Below are 19,812 nucleotides of genomic sequence, written 5' to 3'. Positions count from 1 at the left end.
TTAATTTTTGTTAATTAAAACACGATACTCAAAATCTCTTACATTAAAACTTATTCCTTTTGTAAAATAAGACACCCTTCAAAATTATATATATTAATTTTATTTCAAATTCTTATAAAATAGTATTTATCTTGATTTAGTTTTTTCTTTTATAAAAATGTTGTACAAATAATTTCTTAAATTAAGTTATAATTAAATAATTCAATTTTAAAATTATTAGAAACTTTCAAAATTATCTACTTATTTTTTTGTATTCTTAAAAATTAAGTTATGACTCTTTTTCATTGATTTCGTCTTAAATACTGTATTTTATGAACTTCATAAACGAAAATCAAAAACAAAATCTACTACATAATATCTATTAGATTAAAATCTTAAATCATTCACATTCTTAAACAAAAAACAATATAAAAAATAAAATAATTATAATATTTAACTTAGGCATTTTAAATAAACATAAATATGTTTTTTTTTTTTGTTATGTCTCAAAGTATTCCACATTTTTTCAATACAAGTTTCTTTTTGGATGATTTTTTTGCTGGCCTTAGAATTATTGTTCCATTAGATTTTGTAAAAGTTGGACTTAAGGGACCTTTTAGAAGAAATTAAACATTTTAAATTTAAGTTTTATTTTTTAAATTGCATTTTTGAACTTACTTATCTGTGGTTGGCCAATAGGCAGAACTGTATTGTAGGATTGTGTCATTTGTTGATGACATTTCGTCGCCAAATATCGAAATACTGACGCCACATTGACATCTTCTTTGACGGAGGTTCTTATCAGTCGACAGCCAAGATTTCTTGCTACAGTTTCTACTTCGTCACTTTAAAAAATTGAATGAAATATTAAAAAATTAAAATCGTTTTTTAGAAAATTCTTCCAGAATAAACTTACGCAGTAACTATTGCCTGATCCATAAGATCAATTTTATTTTGGACTATAACTGTGGGAATTTCATTGCACTCGTTCTCTACCTGTAAGAAAACAATGAAAAAGCTAATTATAATAAAGGGTCTTCGAATAAAAGGGTTTATTTTCACAATTGCTGTTAAATTTATTATAAATTTAAAAAAGTATCAAAGAGTTCCATCGGGGTGACTTCCTGGCCACTTAAGAAATACCTTTAGTTGCGAAGCACCAACAAGCCTCGGATACGGACGGATTCACTGTTGACAACCCACGCAAACGAAATAAGGACAACGAACTTCGGATATGTACGTGGAATGTTAGGTCCTTAACAGACCACGTGCAGCCGAACAATTAGCGGAAGCCCTGAACTGCTGCAAGGCAGATATTACAGCCATCCAAGAAGTGCGATGGACCGGGCAAACGCAAATTAAAAGACTGCGATGTCTACCTAGATAAAAGACAGCGTCCATTTGGGTGTGGATTTGTTGTAGGAACTAGACTCAGGCAAAAAGTCTTCAGTTTCAACAGTGTGAGCGAGCGCATCAAGACAATCCGCATCAAGGCTAAATTCGCCAACATAAGCCTAATATGCGCGCATGCCCCAACAGAGGAGAAAGATGAAGACACCAAAGACATATTCTTCGAGCTCTTGGACAACACATATGAGCAGTGCCCTGGCTATGACATTAAAATTGTCTTAGGAGATTTTAATGCCAAGCTAGGAAGAGAAGACATCTTTGGTTGCATTATCGAAAGAAACAGCTACCAGACGTTCTGGTAGCTAGTACACAGTTCACGCATCTTAATATCCACAAGGGGACATGGAAATCTCTTGATCAATCAACCTTCAACCAGATTGACCACATTGCGATCGACGCACGGAACTTCTCCAGTATACAGGATATCCGAACATTCCGAGAGGCCAACATTGACTCGGACCACTACCTCGTTGTAGCCAAAGTTCGGCTGCGGATATCCCGACCCAAGCCAAAACAAGGAAGTACTGTGAGAAGATTCGACGTTCGACGGCTACAATCGCAAGAGACTGCCATGTCCTTTTCCGATCGAGTCTCTAATAATCTCTTAAGAAGTCCTATGCTGCCTGCAATAAGCATTGAAAACGAGTGGCAACTCTGCCTTGCAGCCAACAGAGATGCCAACCCTGGTTTGACGACGAATGCAACAACAGGCATACAAAACGGCGCTGTTCAAAAGGACCAAAGCTGCTCTCGAGTTTTACGAGCAGAAGAGGAACACCGGTTTCTTAGACGGAAAAAAAAGAGAGCATGAGAAGCGCGCGATCGAGGAGATAGAGGGATGTCACAACAGGAATGATGTTCGTAAATTTTACCAAAAGGTAAACAAAACCTCCCAAGGGTACCAGCCATGAACAAGCCTGTAAAGACGATCAGGGGAACATCGTAGTAGAACCGCAGTCGATGCTGAGAATATGGAAAGATCACTTCTCCAAATTATAAAATTATATAACGGCGATGACGAATTCCGCTGTAAGGGAGATAGAACCACTCAACCTCGGCGACGCAGATCAACAATTCCGCCTACCCGACCTTGACGAAGTGAAGATAGCTAAATCTAAACTTAAGTTAAACAAAGCTGATGAGTGGAATATCAGCATAGTTTGCGGGGATACATAAGAAAGTAGACCCTCTAAACTGCGTTAACTGCAGACGCATCAGCCTCCTTAACATTGCTTATAAGATCCTCTCTTATGTGAAAGCCTGAAGCCGTTCGTCAACAACCTGATAGGTCCTTATCAGTGTGGCTTCAGACCAGGAAAGTCCACTATCGACCAAATATTCACACTACGGCAGATCTTAAAAAAACCAGGAACTTCAAATCGATACCCACCATCTCTTTATCGATTTTAAGGCCGCGTATGACAGCATCTATAGGGAAGAGCTCTACCGAGCAATGTCTAGTTTTGGCATCCCTGTCAAACTTATCCGTTTGTGCAGAAAGCATGCTGCTCTATCAAGGTTGGAAAAGATCTTACCGATGCATTTGATGTCAAAAAAGGTTTAAGACAAAGCGATGCACTGTCATGCGACTTCTTCAACATCGTTCTGGAAAGAATTGTGCAAAACTCAACCGTCAACACTAGAGGCACAATCTTCCAAAAATCCATCCAATTACTCGGATACGCAGATGATATTGACATAATTGGAAGATCAAAGCGTGATGTCAGTGGAGCGTTTTTGAGCATTGCGACGGAAGCGAAGAAGATGGGTTTAGTTTTCAATGAGGGCAAGACCAAGTATATGCTGTCATCAAAAAAGGACACTGAACGACGACGTCTTGGACAAAACGTCACCATGGACAGCTATAACTTTGAGATAGTTAAGGACTTTGTCTACCTAGGCACCGCTATTAATACAGACAACGACACCAGCGCTGAAATCAAACGAAGAATAACTCTTGCAAATCGCTGCTTCTTTGGACTTAGAAGGCAATTGAGAAGTAAAGTCCTCTCTCGAGCATCTAAAATCACCATCTATACGACACTCATCATCCCGGTTCTCATTTATGGCGCTGAGGCCTGGACCCTGTCAAAGAAAGATGACAGCGTCTTAGGATACTTCGAGAGAAAAATTCTTCGGAGATCATGTAGAGCGAATGAACATCAACGCTCCAGCCCGGAAGGTCTTCGAATCCAACCCCGAGGGACGACCGGCGCAGTAGAGGAAGACCGCGAGTCAGGTGGCGCACCCATGTGGGAGAGGACCTTAACCAACTTGGCGTGCGAGACTGAAGACAGCTAGCTAGGGACCGAGCTGGCTGGAGACTCATGTTGGTTGAGGCCCAGGTCCGCCCCGGACTGTAGCGCCACCTTAACAACAATCAAAGAGTCAAGGAATTTTATTTTTAAAAATTGCATACAGTGATAGCAAAAGTTTCACCATTCTTATAACGAATTTTAACAATTTCAATGCGATTGTCATATTATTTTTGGTAGTGGTGTAGTTTTTAGTTGTCAACTGTCAAAAGATGGCAATTTTAAAAGTGACAGCTGCAAAAATGACAGCTGCAAAAATGACAACTGCCCAATTAGAAGGTTTCAAAATTAATCCTCTTATAGGAGAATCTTTCACAATAAAAAACAGACATGTTTTTCAAATTAAAATTAAAACAACCACTCTTAAGAGTTAAATAGTATTTAGTTTTGAAATGGTACCAAGTTTAGGTGAAAGTACAATTTTTATTTTAAAATTGCATTCAAATTTGTAAAGATTTTTAAAAATTATCAAATTTTCCTTAAAATTAAAAAAGCATTTGCTTACCAGGAAACTGGTTTTGAGTCTTTCAATTTCAATCACTGGTTGAAGTTTTTGTAAATTTATACAGTCATAATTTGTTGGATATGGGAAATATGTTTTTTAAACTGTCATTTGAATGAAAACTAATTAAGAATCACTAATTATTAAAAAACATTTAATGAACAAGCTTGTAATCCCAACTTGTCTGGCTCATATGTATCTTAGTTTAATGAACGTACACGAATAAACTTTCAAATATAATGAGGCACCGGCTAGCCAGTTGACGCACGACGACAAGAACGTCACTGACTACAATGCGGCTTGGCAGAAGAAAGTGTTAATAAGGAAAAATGTACGGCTATATCATTAGTGCATCTCAAATTGCATGTTCAATTCGTGTTGCTCCCACCGGCGCATTCAAAAACAGTACCTATTGGAAACCGCTGACGCAGAAGCATTAGCAGAAGCTTAAACCTTCAGCACTTCAATCAATTCAAACAAACTTACATAACAAACTCTTATATGTAATTCTATCCTCAGTAAAGGCCTAAGACCATCATTCAATACACACGATGCGATGCAGGGTGCAGCATTTAAATTCAAATTACCTTCATTTTCCAATCCTTTAAGGCTTCGAACGACGTTCGATCTGTTGTACTGAACGTCAGCACACACGCTTGCGCACCACGGTAATAGGCTTTGGTAATAGCATCGAATTCCTCCTGGCCGGCTGTGTCCCACAGCATTATTCTGACATCTTCACCATCAATTCTGTAGAGTATACGTAAATGGAATTAGGCGTACGTTATTAGGTCCAAAGATACAAAGGCCTAAGATTTTTAAGCCTTTTCGTCGACAACACACACATATAAGTAATGTAGGTGCATAGATATATACTCACTCGATTTGTCTCTCAAGGAAATCAACACCAATTGTTTTCTTGTAGTCCTTTGTGTAGATTCCCTTGCAGTAGCGTTGTATCATTGAACTCTTTCCAACGCCACCATTCCCCACAATTACAACCTGAAATGAAAACAGACATAGTTGAAATAAAGTTGATTTTGTTGTTGCTATTGATTGGAATTTTATTTGATCGTGCTACGAGTTTGCGAGCAGATCACAATCAGAGGAATTTCTACCTCCACTTAATCGAAAAGAAATTGCTTTTGTTTCTTTATTACTATTTTTGTTATATTACATCAAGTTCAATGGCCATTTAAATATAGAGATGCTATAAAATTAGCCATACTTTTTGTAGTCTTATTGTTCAACTTGTTGGTTTGGTCTCTAGTTTAAGTCTATAGCTGGTAGATGAGGCCTGTTTGGAAATACAAATTTTCTTTGATTTACTTTTAATGGCATGAATACAACAAAACTCAAACCAACTAAGTGAAGGCACGTGCCAAGCTTATTTGAAAAAAGTGGCTAAAGTCTACTTTATGGTCTGGTCATTTGAAAGTTTATAAACAAAAATCTTCGATTAATATCTTAAGGGTCCAGTTAAATCTTTCAATAGTTTTCATTGAAAACAATCACTAGAATTTTTTTGACGGATCTGTCATTGAAATCTATCAATTTAAAATCAAAAAAGACCTGTTCATTGAAAGCGATTTCTTCTTTGAAAAAATACAATTGAACTTAAACAAGAGTTCTCTGGATTAAAATAAGTATAAGTGTAACGTCTGCCTAACTTAAACCTGTCTTAGACTTGTTGATAAAGTCAGATTTGTGATAGCTTCTCTTTCGCAATCTCATCCGCATGAATCTCATCTTGCCATGAACAACTTCAAATGTCACATTTGACATTAGACACGGTTAATCCGTTGTTTACTTTTTTGATGATTTACCTTTAGTGTCGGTAGTTATTGGTTTCGGGTGAAACCATTTCTCGATGTAAGGGAACTTCATGATTTGGTAGCGCACCTACTCAAGGACTGACTATGGTCAGTCGACAGCTTTGAAGCTGTTCTGTGCCTAGTAAAGATAACTTTGAGTTTATGAATTAAGGCACTCGACGACAATTTAAACGAAATGAAATTTTAATTACAAAAAGATTGTGGAAAATGGACGCTCACCACTACATACAACACAAAGTCAAATTTGATGACAGAATTTTGATCCGCTCGAAAAATCCAAACTGCGATGTCCGGATCATGGACTGGATGTTAGATTGTTGGTCTATATTGGATTATCTGATGACAGGGCGGTAGTCCTGTCATCAGAAATGTTCAATAGAGACCCCAAGTTAACGTCATAAATGACATAAGCGTTGGAAAATTTGTGCGTCAATGTGCGACTGCAGAGGACGCGGGAAAAAGAAAAAAAAAAACAATCATTATTGAGGACGGTGGTCTTTGAAATTAAGAAAGTTAATACAAGTTAATACATTCTCTTTTACTGCTTGAACAGAATGAGATGCAGCTGTAGCTAAGAAAATCGCTGTAGTATAAGCTGTCAATAAAAACACTCACTAATGTAGCAAAGATCGCCCACAATGGTGTAGCACAGGAAATTTATTCGGGCATGTTCAACGCATATGAAATTTATATTTGAACTGAATTTGTATGGTAGCGTACTATAAAAAAGTTACAAAACCAGAAAAAATTCTCAAATGCATTGAACGCTCCCAAAAAAAAAGTGAAAAGTCAAAGAATGAAATGGGTTTCCCCCATCTGTCATCTCAAATGTAGCTTGCAGCGTCGCCAAAAGTTAAAGTTGAGTCAACTTGCGCTGCAGCTACTGCTACAGCTACAGCTACAGCTTCTCATTGTGTCGATGTATACTATTTTCGTATCTTTTAACTTTGACAGTGCTACAGGCTACAGCTACAGCTACACCATTCTGTTCAAGCAGTTAAAGTTTTGAATGCCAAAATTTCTCGCGGCTGCCATTTATGATTTTTATCTGACGTTTACAAACCCATTCAGTAACTGCTTAAAATAGTATATTAACAGGGCTGTTTACGTTCTGCAGAATTGATGGGTTCTGAAGGCGTTTTTATTTTTAAGCTCAAAGCAGAGCACTTATCAAGACCTGAGCATGTTGAGTATGCTCTGGACAGAGTTTGATTAGAACTTTCCGATTTTTTTATGATACACACTGTAGAACTGAACTGTAAATAGTTTTTGAAGTTGTTCCAATTCGGGCCTTAAAAAGTTCGTTTTAATCTCACGATATCGAACGCCATTCAAATTAACTGCCTGACAAGGTCCATTTTGGAAAAAATACGGCCCGATGATGCTGCCAGCCCATAAACCACATCAAACAGTCATTTTTGTGGGTGCCTATGACGAATTCAGCTAGTTGAAAATGTGCCTTATCACTAAAGATGTTTTTTTCTGACCATTGACGGCATCTTGAAATGGTCAAGGGGCTTTAGTTCATGAGTCAATTGCACCTTGTAAGCGTGTAAATGCAAGTATTTATGCATAATGTTCATCAACGACGAGATTGAGAGGTGGAATTGTAGGGAACTACCGCGAATACGATTTAGGGTAGGCGGCTTTTCAGCTCACCAGCTCGTACATTTCCGGTTTGCTCAGTTTTTAGGACGATTTTTCCGATTGTATACATATTTGAACGATTAAATTGACAGAAAAATCAGCGCCAATTTTTAAAATAAGCCTATCCATGGTTCAAATGGAGTTAGTCTGAAACTGAGAAATGTCAAATAAAATGCAGACAAAAACTTGACGTTTAGGTGTGGTCACATTCAACATCGGTCCCTAAAATTCAACCACCCCTTACTAACGCCGATTTTTGAGGTTTATAAAAAACAACCTATTTTTGAAGTAGAAATAACTCCAACTTGTTAACTTCATTCTAATCGATTTTAAAAAGGTAACCAAATTTTCAACGATGAAAATCAATGATATCTGTAATTGATCCCTAATAACTCCTCAAACTTTTATTACACTTAAAATCTTCAAAAAAACACCCGAGCGAAGTCGATCTTCTCTTATAAAAGATAAATCTCATATAAAAGACTTGTAACGTACTGACTTTAACATCAATTAAGATTCCCCACAAAATAAACCAAAAAATACAAAAACTCCTCTTGACTCACTTTGATTGCAATTTCAATATCCTCTTCTCGCATGCTGCTCGTCCCACTGGCGCTGCTGCTGCAGTAACCTCTGTCGTAAACAGGTTGAAGTCTCATTCAAATTCTTAGATGTTTACCTTTTCTGAAGTATATGTTTGCAAAACACAGTTCTGTCTTCTAGCCAAAGATGGCAGATATTTGTTTCCGGATGCGGATGATGCAGATCCTCTCTTTAAATATGACTCCGACTTTGACTTTGACTTTGTAATGCTCAAGGTGTCTTAATGTCAAATTCAAATCAAAAGAGGTATGTCTCAGCACAAGTGTGTGGAAAGATCTTAACTCTCTGTTCGATGGGTGAATCCTGAAAATAGAAATTTTTCTTTTATGAATTCAGTGGACATAAATAATTTTTTTTTAATATCAATATTTGTTTAGTGATTTGTGATTGATGAAGATAAAAACATACATTTAAAGAAAGTCTGAACTTAAGACCTTTCAAGATGAAAAAGAAAAACATAATTTGGATTTAAAAAATAATACTTCAAACAAGTTGATGCGATTTGAGTTTTATTTTGCTTTTGCATTGCAAATCATCACTTCCAACAACTTGCTCAGGCTCATGTTCACTCTCAAGTCTCAAATCGAGGAAATAACTATTTTCTTGCGTGTTAGATTTATAAAAAATAGCCAAGAATTCTAAAGATAGAGATGTTTTCCTTTTGAGTGGATTAGAGTGTCATTAATAAGAAAATTGTTGTGCATTACTAATGGGAACTGTGCGTGATACATTGAAGTGCGGTACTCTAATTAATTAGTCTCGTATTCTACCAATTGTATAGGTTTTGATCTATCTTTCAACTTCTTGTTATTCTACATGGTTGCACTTTTCGTGTAAGGTTTGAAAGATGATAAAGTAATACATTGCAAATAAAGTGATTTTCTTTAAAAAGAAAGAACTGTAATTTTGTTTTCTAGATCATTGTTAGATAAGTTGTCTAATTAAAAAAGGATTCCCAATGGAAATTCAGATTTCCATCAAATTTTGTAATAACCAAGATTGACGAATATGCATTTATTCGACAGTTCGGATGACAGTCACTTAGACAACGTGAAATATTCACCTTTTTTGGCTGCGTTCAATCTCGTGTTAGATAGGTTATCTTGGATAGATGGATTTGTAGATACCTTGTTGAACGAGTTGGATATCTGTATTGAGATAGCTGTCAAAAAATAAAAACAACTTTCAGCTGTTTTAAGCTTCGAAGTCAAAATTGTTGTAAGATAAAACCTTTAATAAATAATTCATATGACCTATCAAATTGGTCATCTACAAAACGAGAATAAAATAAGTCAATTTTGAAGTTTAAAGGAATGGATCATAATTCGGAGGCAAATAGCTTCTTCATCGCCTATTATGTACAGGACATCCTCAAATACAACTTGAACTAACATTTTGTATCTTTTTGTTTACCAACAAATACAAAAAGCTGAAATCAATTTTGAAGTTTCTTGAAAATCAACCATGAAATTCTTGGATACCTTTAGATTCCTTTTTTGACATCTCAGCTGTTTTTGATCAGCTATTATTTTAAACACTAACAAAATGGTATCCGGATCCCCTTTCAGTCTGAGATTGAACGCAGCCATTGAGGTTTCACTTTATCGCTCAAATACATTCGAAACTTTTTGCAAAGTTATTAAAAATTGGACTGTTTGTATTTATGTTGCCTTTTATCTTTCTTAAACTTATAAGCCTGATAACTTTATAATGAGGGCAAAACAAAGTACATGCTGTCATCAGGAAAGGAGCTACAACACCAAGCCGCGTCTCGGTCAAAACTTAATCTTCGACAGATGTAACTTTAAGGTAGTTAAGAACTTTGTCTACCTAGGCTCTGCTATGAACACAGAAAACAACCCCATTGCTCAGATTAAACGAAGAATTAGGCTCGTTTCACACTACACGGTTTTGACCGTACGGCAAAAAACCGGATGGCATAAACCGGATCTAATGGAATGGCTAATTACACATTATACGGTTTTAACCGTACGGTAAAACACGATACATGCAGGATTCCTGTGCTTAGTATCGTATATTGAAGTGGCTGATCGAACTCTGCTGCACAAATAAAATCGTACTATGTGAAAACATGCCTTTCGTCATGTACACCACTAAGCTTATCGCGCCGGCCGGCCGTCCGGCTGCCGTATACTGTAGTGGTAGTAGACGGCTGCTATACGGCGTGGCGCCGGCATTTTGCCGTAACCATATAATATGAAAGGGTATATGCTGTTATTCGCGCCTCTAACAAAATATCGCTGTCCGGATTTTTGTCATACGGTCAAAACCGTGTAGTGTGAAACGAGCCTTACTCTTACTAACCGGTGCTTTTTTGGGCTAAGAAAGAAATAGAGTAGAAAAACCCTCTATCGAGACCAAAGTGTAGATAAATAAGACAGAAACATGGACTATGAAAAAAGCGGATGAAAGCACCTTGTGTCGATTCGAGAGAAAATTTGACGACTGTAGCGCCACCTTAAGTAAGTAAGTAAATAAGTTTGATAAATGGTCGATAAAAATATGGGTTTTGTACATATTTTTATTAGTCACAAATAACCAAGATTTAAGCATAAAATATTTGTAAACAAATATTTTTCACCTAATACTTTGTCAAATATGGAAGTTGTTTTTTAATAAGACACTTCACTGTGAATGGGCCATTATTTGAATAGCTGTCAATTTTGAAGCTGTCATCATTTGTCAAGTATGGTAAAAATTACACCATTGCTTAAAATAAAATAATACACAGTTCAACGACGCATTCAATCAAGTTATTAAAAATGTATTTAAACGAAATGGTCAGAGTTCGCAAAACTAAGGCAGTTTTAAGTGGTCGTAAAGCACCCATTCAACATGCATAACAGTGAAACTGTTGGTTCTATTTGGCAACAGTTTATATAGGGTTTTTCAATGATGTTGTGTGTAGATGTTGTTTGCTGTGTGGCACGTCCGGCCGCCGGCCATCCTGCTGGAACCACATGTGTCGTCTAGGTCCATATGACTCAATTTGGGCCATAAAATATAAATTATTCTCGTTATGTAGCGCTTGCTGTTGACGTTGACCGCCTCACTAACGTCGTTTTAAAAAAAGTACGGGTGGGTTGGTGTCATCCGGCAATTTTGCTTGTTAATACAGCCGTTTATCCAAAAATGCTCCTGGTCACTAAAGATGATTTTTCGGCCAAAATTGGGGTCCTCTTCCAAACGATTCGAAGGCCAGTGAGCGAACAAACCGCGTTGTCTATGGTCATGAACTTTGAGCTTCTGGGTCAGTTGGATCTTGTACGGGTGCAGGACTAATTTTGTACGCAAAATTCGCCAAGTTGAAGTCTGCAAAAGGCCGAGCTTTTATGCACGGCGAGGAAAAGACTGCTTTGGATTCTGCTGTACACTTTCTTGCTTTTCTTAAACGTATGGGTGTTGGCTGATTGTTTACTGAACCGGCCGTCTCAAATTTGGCCACCAAACTTTAAAGAGTCGATTGTGAAGGGACACCACGTCTAAACGAAGCCTTATTTTGATAATAAAGTTTTACCATTTGAACGTGCTGTTCAATCGTTTAAGTTGCCACAATGATTTAGCATAAAGAACTGAAAAATAAACAAAAGATTTGACAGATGTCACCAAAACAAAATGGCCAAATCAAAATTAAAGCTCTTGTTGGAAACACCTGCGACTCGTAAGTTTAGCTGATTTTTTTTTCGAAGGTTCACAAGAAATAAAACCAACACTAGTGGCAGGTTCAGGCATCATAAGTGACTTCATTCGCAGTCAACTTCATTCTTTGAACGTAAATTTTGACCAAGGCAACTAGTTAGTTTTCCAAGTGTCATGAATTTCATATTCAGAACTTTGCTTCACAAATTTTTACTTTAAGCTTATAATACAAGAACTACCAAGCACATTATTGTCTAAAAAAACACTCCTCAGACAAACTACGAGTCGATTACGATTTGTCTTTTGTATTGTAAAGAAATATTACTTATTTCTTTTTTAAATTGAGAAGGAATGCTTTTACAGAAAACATTAAATAAATTGTGCAAAATATAAATAAATTATAGAGTAGTAAAGCTCAGCTTGCACTTGAATGAAAAAACATGATCAGTTGTCATTTTGAAATAAGTTGACTTGACTTGATAGCTAGGGAGATTTTTCATGGCTTTTTTTCCAGACAACTTTCCAAAGTTGCCTTAATTGGAAAGCTTTTTTTTCGCAACTGGCCAATTAGATACTAGAAACTTCCCTTACTTTCAAGTCCCTTATGTCGCCTGAACTTGACCACTGTCAAAGTAAAAATCGACTTTTTGATTGAAATCGAAATTTACCAATGGAATAACCGCATCAACAAATTTTATTTTGAGCTTCAAGTTCTGTTTCCCAATGGTCTAAAAGCATAATTAAAATGATCTCAGATAGTTTTTGAAAAACAAAGCCTTATAGACAGATATACACACATATATGGCAAGGAATGTGAGATCTGCAACCAAATTATATGCTAATTGATTACATTTGAAAATCATTCCAGATAACAAACTGTTGAAACCTGATGTCACTTTATTGACTCAAAAGTCAATACTTATCGGTAAATTTATATTTTGCTGTCGATGAATTAACCATGTTGGCTAACAAGTTTGCATCCTTCATGAACGCAACTTGTACATTGAATAAATATCGATTTTAACCAAAGCTACAAATCATTTCCAGTATCAAAGATACAAGTTAAGTCACAACTCGCAAGCCGTTATGTCATTTGATTTATTTTTCAATCATCAATTGCACAGTTATGAATGAAAGTCAATGACGACAAACTATGCAATTGAATGTCTTTGCCCGATCGACCTTGTCTTCCATTCAAGTTAATATACAAAACAAAATCCAAGAGTGAGGCCCATTTCGATTTCTTTGCGGTAATCGCAAGCTTGTGCCCGTATTCTTTATGCATCCACAGGCTTCAGGCACACATCTCAAGAACAGACTGCATTCTAAGGTGTGCGCAGGCTCTTTTGCGCATTTGTATCTTTCATTCTTCGGGCAGTTATAAGATTTGTCTTGGTATCTTGGGTCTTTTGGCTTAGAATACAAGGCCTTAGAACTTGTATTGGTCTTGGTCTATCCTTTCGTAGCTATCCAATCAATGAAAGCAAAAAGAGAACGAACATGACTTCCATTCCATGTTACTTTTCTTATGCGCGCATTTTCTGTTCCATTTAAGTTGGTTATTAAGTTACAAAAATGTGAAATAAATTTCCACAAAAGACTGCGTCTGGCTTTGGCTTTGGCTTTAGCTATGGCTCGCAACAATCCAGCATCAAACATCAATTTATATAGCCTTGCAAATTCAATGTTGAACGCGTGTTGAGCGTTGAGCCGTAGTTTTTAAAGACAGAGGAGAATCCAAACATTTCCATTGGTTTATATACATCTATACAATTCTAGTCCAGAGGTTCAGTGAACTCGCTTGCACTTGGAATGAAAAGTATCTAGATTCTAGAGTGTATATACTTAGGTATCTGAATTCTTTTCTATGATGCTCTTCTATGATCAAGAAACGTCTAAACAACCATACTACCGTCATTCAGTTTCAGGGAGTTGCAGCTTCCTAGAGACTAGCTAGAGACATGGCTTAAAAAATATCTATTTTATCAAAACATATGGCAGTTTGATGGTATCTTTTCTTTTGGTTGGTTTGGGAAGTGCTCCACCTGTGGGCTATATAATTAATTGCAATAAAACTTAGGGTTTTGTTACATAACATGTTTTGAATTTTAAATTGATGTTGCAAAAATAGTTCCATAAAGTAAAAGACTATTTGTATATTCATAGGTGGAATTAGAAGTTTTTATTTCTTTTTGGAGTAACTAATAAAAGAAGCATTAAGTGCCTTTTAACTGACAGGCTGTATAAGGTTGCTTTTTATTGAGGATATCAGGATATTGTTTTCCATTATTCTGCGAGCAAACTAATAACTTCGTATTTTAGAAAAAACAAAAACTTCAAATCAATTAAAAAAGAAATAAAAATACAATTGAAAAGTTCTTAACTTCCATAAATTATGCTTTTGGGTATGAGTATAAAAACAGCCAAAACATTTTTAAATCACTCATTTATTGACTCTTATTTATATTTTACAGCCTGCAGGTTAAATATTCAAAGGAAAGATTGTACTCTACATGAAGTATATCTATCTAAAGATACATTTTCCAATACGAGGGACCTGAGTGAATAACCTGCTAATTAGACACCTGTCACTTTTGCAGCTGTCATCTTTTGACATTTGAGCCATTACTAAAAACAAGACGGTAAACACTTCCACAACGTCATTGAAATTGTTAAAACTTTATACCAAAGTGGTCACAGTTTGTAAAACTAAAACACTTTTGGACCGTATCACATACGGTCCACAGCCGTCATTTGGCAGATATCGCAATTTTCATTTTTAATGGCATATTTTCCTCTTTACAATAAAAAAACACCCATTTAATTCTCTTAAAAATATATACATATGAACATATACATATGATGTATATTGGAAACTCTCTTTTAGGTCATCTCGTATTTCCCAAACAATAAGTCATATTTTGTTTTCACTGTCATTAGGGATATTTCCTGTTTTCCTGTTCGGAAAATCCTGACAAGCTGATTGTATTTTGTTAAGGCGCCATTGAAAACAAACATTGGAATTTTTTGACAGGTCGTTAATAGCTATACTTAATTAATTTCTGTCATTGACAAAAATTTCCTCATTGAAATCCAACGAAAATATTTTACTGACAGGAATCTGTCATTGGAATTGTGTGAATTCGCAACCCAAATCTGTGGAACGATTCGTTTCACTTTTGAACAGAAAAGTATCAGCTATTCAAAACAATTAATTTCAGTCCGGAAAATAGAAAAATATATTTTTAGAGAAAAATTAATGCGCAGCTACACTTTCTTTCCAAAAAAAATTCTTTGTATGATTTCCGATCGATCAGTATATAATTTTCATTTATAATCAAAGGGAAACACCGTCAAATATCGATTCAAACATTTTTCCGGATCAATTTCAATGATAGCTATAACTGGTGCCTTAAGAAATGAAACGAATCATTTGACAGCTTTGTTGGTTGATTGTACAATTCTAATGACAAATGTTTGTCAGGAAAAATTTTCGGTGGATTTCAATCAGACATTATTTTGTCAATGACAGACATTTTCAAATCCAATGAAATCAATCAAGAAAAATTGTCCAATGGATATTTGACTGTTTTTTATTTCGACTAGAAATTCAAACAAGGTACTGATCGATAAAAATCACTTAAGGGTTTTTTTTGACATTAACATTTATTTTTTTATTTTTATTTTCCTGACACCTGATTTGTGTATGTCCAAAAGTGATTTTGTTTCAATTTCACATAATTCCAATGGAATAATTACACCAGAAATGGCAGACATATTTTTAATGACAGAATTTTCCAATGGTCGCTATAAACTACCTGTCAAAAAAGTTAAAATAATTTGTTTCAATGATTAAAAGCAATGATAGCTAAAAACTTATTGTTTTTTAATCAATCTGGAAAATTGAAATCAATCTGGGAAATTTTTTTAATTGTGTTGTTCAATGGGGCTGATTTGTAATATTAGTAAAAATTGAAATAGAAGGGATCTGAAATGTTTTACTGATGAGCTTTTATAGCAACGAGTAAACTTAGGCACTTAAATAGATGTATTAAATAACCAGGAGCTTCGCACCTTCTTTTTAGTGTTGATTTTAATCATACACTTTTTTAACTTGTAGTTTATAGTTATCAAAACAAGCGTCATTGAAAAAATTGGATGGTTGATACTGACAAAAATCCGTCATTGGAATTGTGTGAAATTGGAACACAAATCAGTGGAACGATTTCTTTTATTTTTAACCATAAAAGTATGAATTTCCGTCCGGGAAATAGAAAAATGAATTTTTACCGAAAAATAAATGCGCAATTGTACATTTTTTACTGAGCAAAATTCTTTGAGTGATTTCTGATCGATTTCTAATTTCTAATCAAAACACAGTCAAATCGCACCCTTAGAATGAAATGGACCTAAATCAAAAATTGCAACTTGTGGGAAATTAGCAAAAAGTCTTCAAGAAAGTGAAGTTTTGAGTAATTTTGATTATATTTCTCACATATTTCGTTGGAAATTATTTATTTTTTTTGCGAATTTGTTTTTTGAAATAAAGTGATCTTATTTATGTGTTTTTTTAATTTGATCTCAATTTTTTAAATTTTTGAGTTCGATAACTTTCGTTCTAAGGGTGCAAATAACCATTCAAAATATGTCCGGACTGATTTCAATGAAAGCGATAACTAGTCCCGTCCAAAATCGAAAATAACACTTGACAATAAAATTCATCTTATTGCATTTATCATTTGATCAGAATTACGCTCTAAGATGTTCAAAAATATAGATGTCAATGATTGGTTTCAATGATGAAAACCAATTATAAACCCCCTTTAGGAGTCAGTTATAATTATCATTTTTGTTTACTTAATTGATATTTTTTTCGAAAAGTAAAAGTGATTAAGAGAGTCAAATTTGTCAATTTAGGGGAATTCACGATCTAGTGCATTAAGTCTGGGAATTGCATTTGAGTGTAAATATGTATATGCACAACATAGTGAACGCCCCAAAAGCAAATAAAAAAGCAAGGTGTTCTTGCAACGATTTTTGACAGTTGTGAGAACAGCTGATTATTGTTATTTTTATTTTTATGTGAAATTCAAAAGTTTATTTTGGTTTTAATATGCCGAGGAAAACTGAAAAAAAAAATATTGATTCGCTTATAGAAGAAGCTGCTGCTACAATTATTGATGAAGGTACCTAAGTCAATTATTCTTATACATAATTTCGGCAATTAACCACTTTTTATTCGGTTTTTCTCTTTTTCTATTTATTTTAATTAAATCAGCCATGTTGATTATTTAAATATCAGCTGATTTATTGCTGTCAAAACAGTGTTGCTCATGATTGTGCATTTGTATACTTTAGGGTTTCAGCGAAGTAAATTTGCAATACTAAAGCATTTGCATATTCATATATTTTGTAAGTGTAGAGCATCTGTATGCACAAAAAATATGCACATGCACTGATGCAAGACCATTTACACCCGATCGTGAATTCCCCTTTTATTCAAAATAGAAATCTTCTTATAGTTCTTTTTTAATTTTTCAATGATTAAATCGTTTTTAATGAGCAGCTGGTTGTTAATTTCACATTTCGGAACAAAATCGTTCCACTGAAAGAGTTCCATTATTTTTGCATTCCCATCTCAGTCAGTTTTACTTTCAATTATTAACTCTTACTTCAAATGCTTGATTGCAAATAGGAAATTGTGAAATAAAACAAATTTTCAATTACATCTTTAACCGACCTGTCAAAAAATAAAATCGAATATTCGGGTTCAATTACTTACTTACTTACCTACTTAAGGTGGCGCTACAGTCCTGTGTGAACTAGGGCCTCACTCAACAAATTTCTCCATCTAGCTCGGCCCCTAGCTAGATGTCTCCAGTTTTGCGCTCCAAGTTGGGTGAGGTCACCTTCCACTTGTGCGCGCCACTGCGCTCTACGTGACCCAGCCATCTTAGTCGTTGGACTTTTACTCTTCTTGCTAAGTCTACGTCGCTGTACAGCCCGTACAGTTCGTCGTTCCATCTTCTCCTCCACTCCCCTTCGATGCATACGGGACCGTAGATCACACGAAGAACTTTTCTCTCGAAGCGACTCAAGGTGCTTTCATCCGCTTTTGTCATGGTCCATGCTTCTGCACCGTATAGCAGGACGGGGATGATAAGGGTCTTATATAGCAACACTTTGGTCCCTCGAGAGAGGACATTACCACTCAATTGCTTTCTTAGTCCAAAGAAACAGCGGTTAGCAAGAGTTATTCTGCGTTTGATCTCAGCGCTGGTGTTGTTTTCTGCGTTTACAGCGGAGCCTAGGTAGACGAAGTCCTTGACTACCTCAAAGTTACGTCTGTCGATTGTGACGTTTTGACCAAAACGTCGGTGTTGTATGTCCTTTCTAGACGACAGCATGTACTTTGTTTTGCCCTCATTAACCGTTGAACCCATTTTTGCCGCCTCTGCCTCAATACTCACTAAAGCCCCATTGACATCACGCTGAGTTCTTCCGATTATGTCAATGTCAATGTAATTGGACAGACTTTTGAAAGATAGTGCCTCTAGTGTTGACGTGTGAGCTCTGCACTATTCTTTCAAGCACGATGTTAAAAAAATCGCATGACAGCGCATCACCTTGTATAAAACCTTTTTTGACATCAAAAGGTTCTGTTTAGTTGTTTCCAACCTTTATGGAGCAGCGTGAATTCTCCATGGTCATCCTGCACAAACGGAAGAGTTTGGCAAGGATGCCAAAACTAGACATGGCTCTATACAGCTCGTCCCTGTAGATGCTGTCATATGCGGCCTCGAAATCGATGAAAAGATGGTGGGTGTCGATTTGGTGCTCTTGAGTTTTTTCCAGGATCTGCCGTAATGTGAATATTTGATCAACTGTGGACTTTCCTGGTCTAAAACCACACTGATAAGGACTTATCAGGTTGTTGACGATGGGCAGAGAAGATTTTATAGGCGATGTTAAGTAGACTTATTCCTCTATAGTTGGTGCAGTTTAGAGGGTCTCCTTTTTTCAGGATCGGGCAAACAATTAGGATCGGGTTCAATTAAGAAAAGGAATAATAGCTTTAACTAGCTCCTAAGAGCCCAGTTAAAGCTATCATTGAAATCGATCCGGAAAAATGTTTGAATCGATATTTGGTAGTGTTTGATTGGAAGTGTAAATTATATAATGTTGGATCGGAAATCTCAACAAGAATTTTTTTTGAGAAAAAAATGTAACCGCGCATTTTTTTTTCTCTAAAAATGTATTTTTCTATTTTCCGGATAGAAATTAATTTTCCTAAACAGCCGATACTTTTATGTTCAAAAGTGAAACAAATTGTTCCACTGATATGTGTTCTAATTTCACACAATTCCAAAGACAGATTTCTGTCAGTAAAAAATGACAGACATTTTTAATAATAGCTATGTTTTCTAATGTTTGTTTTCAATGATGAAAACCAATAATAGCTAATATTGGCTCCTAAAAGAGATTATATCTTATCAAAGAATGGATCAAATGGATTCATTTGTTTGAATTTCACATAAATCAAATGACAGATTTCTTTTCAAAAAAAGGTGCAGTGAATTTTTAAGGATGGTCAGTTTCAAAAGTTGTTTTAAGCGACCTGTCAGAACAATTCCAATGATTGCATTCAATGACGAAAACCAATGATAGATATTACTCTCCCCTAAAATATATTCTATTTTGTCAAAAAAAGCTCAAATCGTTCCACATCGTTTTACAAAAATGAAAAATTCAGTTCTAAAGAGTGATTTCTTAGCTTTTATCTTTATGGCAACACTGGTTTTGACAGCTCAAGAACTTTTTGTCTTTTGTGTTACTGTCAAACATCTTCAGTTTGCTCTAT

The 19,812-nt window shown here is 35.6% G+C and overlaps 1 protein-coding gene across 1 annotated transcript in view; it reads right to left on the bottom strand.

The window, feature by feature from the left end:
• Positions 1-252: 252 nt before the first annotated feature.
• LOC129952656 (ras-related protein Rab-23) overlaps positions 253-19,812 on the bottom strand; it is a 73,921-nt gene continuing 54,361 nt past the window's right edge. Inside the window, exons 2-7 of the mRNA XM_056065400.1 lie at positions 8,252-8,594; positions 5,087-5,208; positions 4,794-4,956; positions 896-975; positions 658-824; positions 253-592 (exon numbers count right to left, since the gene is read on the bottom strand). Coding sequence (XP_055921375.1) covers positions 486-592; positions 658-824; positions 896-975; positions 4,794-4,956; positions 5,087-5,208; positions 8,252-8,347 — 735 coding nt within the window. The 5' untranslated portion in view covers positions 8,348-8,594 and the 3' untranslated portion in view covers positions 253-485. The remainder of the gene's footprint in view (positions 593-657; positions 825-895; positions 976-4,793; positions 4,957-5,086; positions 5,209-8,251; positions 8,595-19,812) is intronic.

This window comes from Eupeodes corollae, chromosome 3 (assembly GCF_945859685.1).
Source record: "Eupeodes corollae chromosome 3, idEupCoro1.1, whole genome shotgun sequence".
NCBI classification, from domain to species: Eukaryota; Metazoa; Arthropoda; class Insecta; order Diptera; family Syrphidae; genus Eupeodes; species Eupeodes corollae.
Note: the sequence above shows the minus strand (reverse complement) of the source record. Positions and strands in the feature narration are given on the sequence as shown.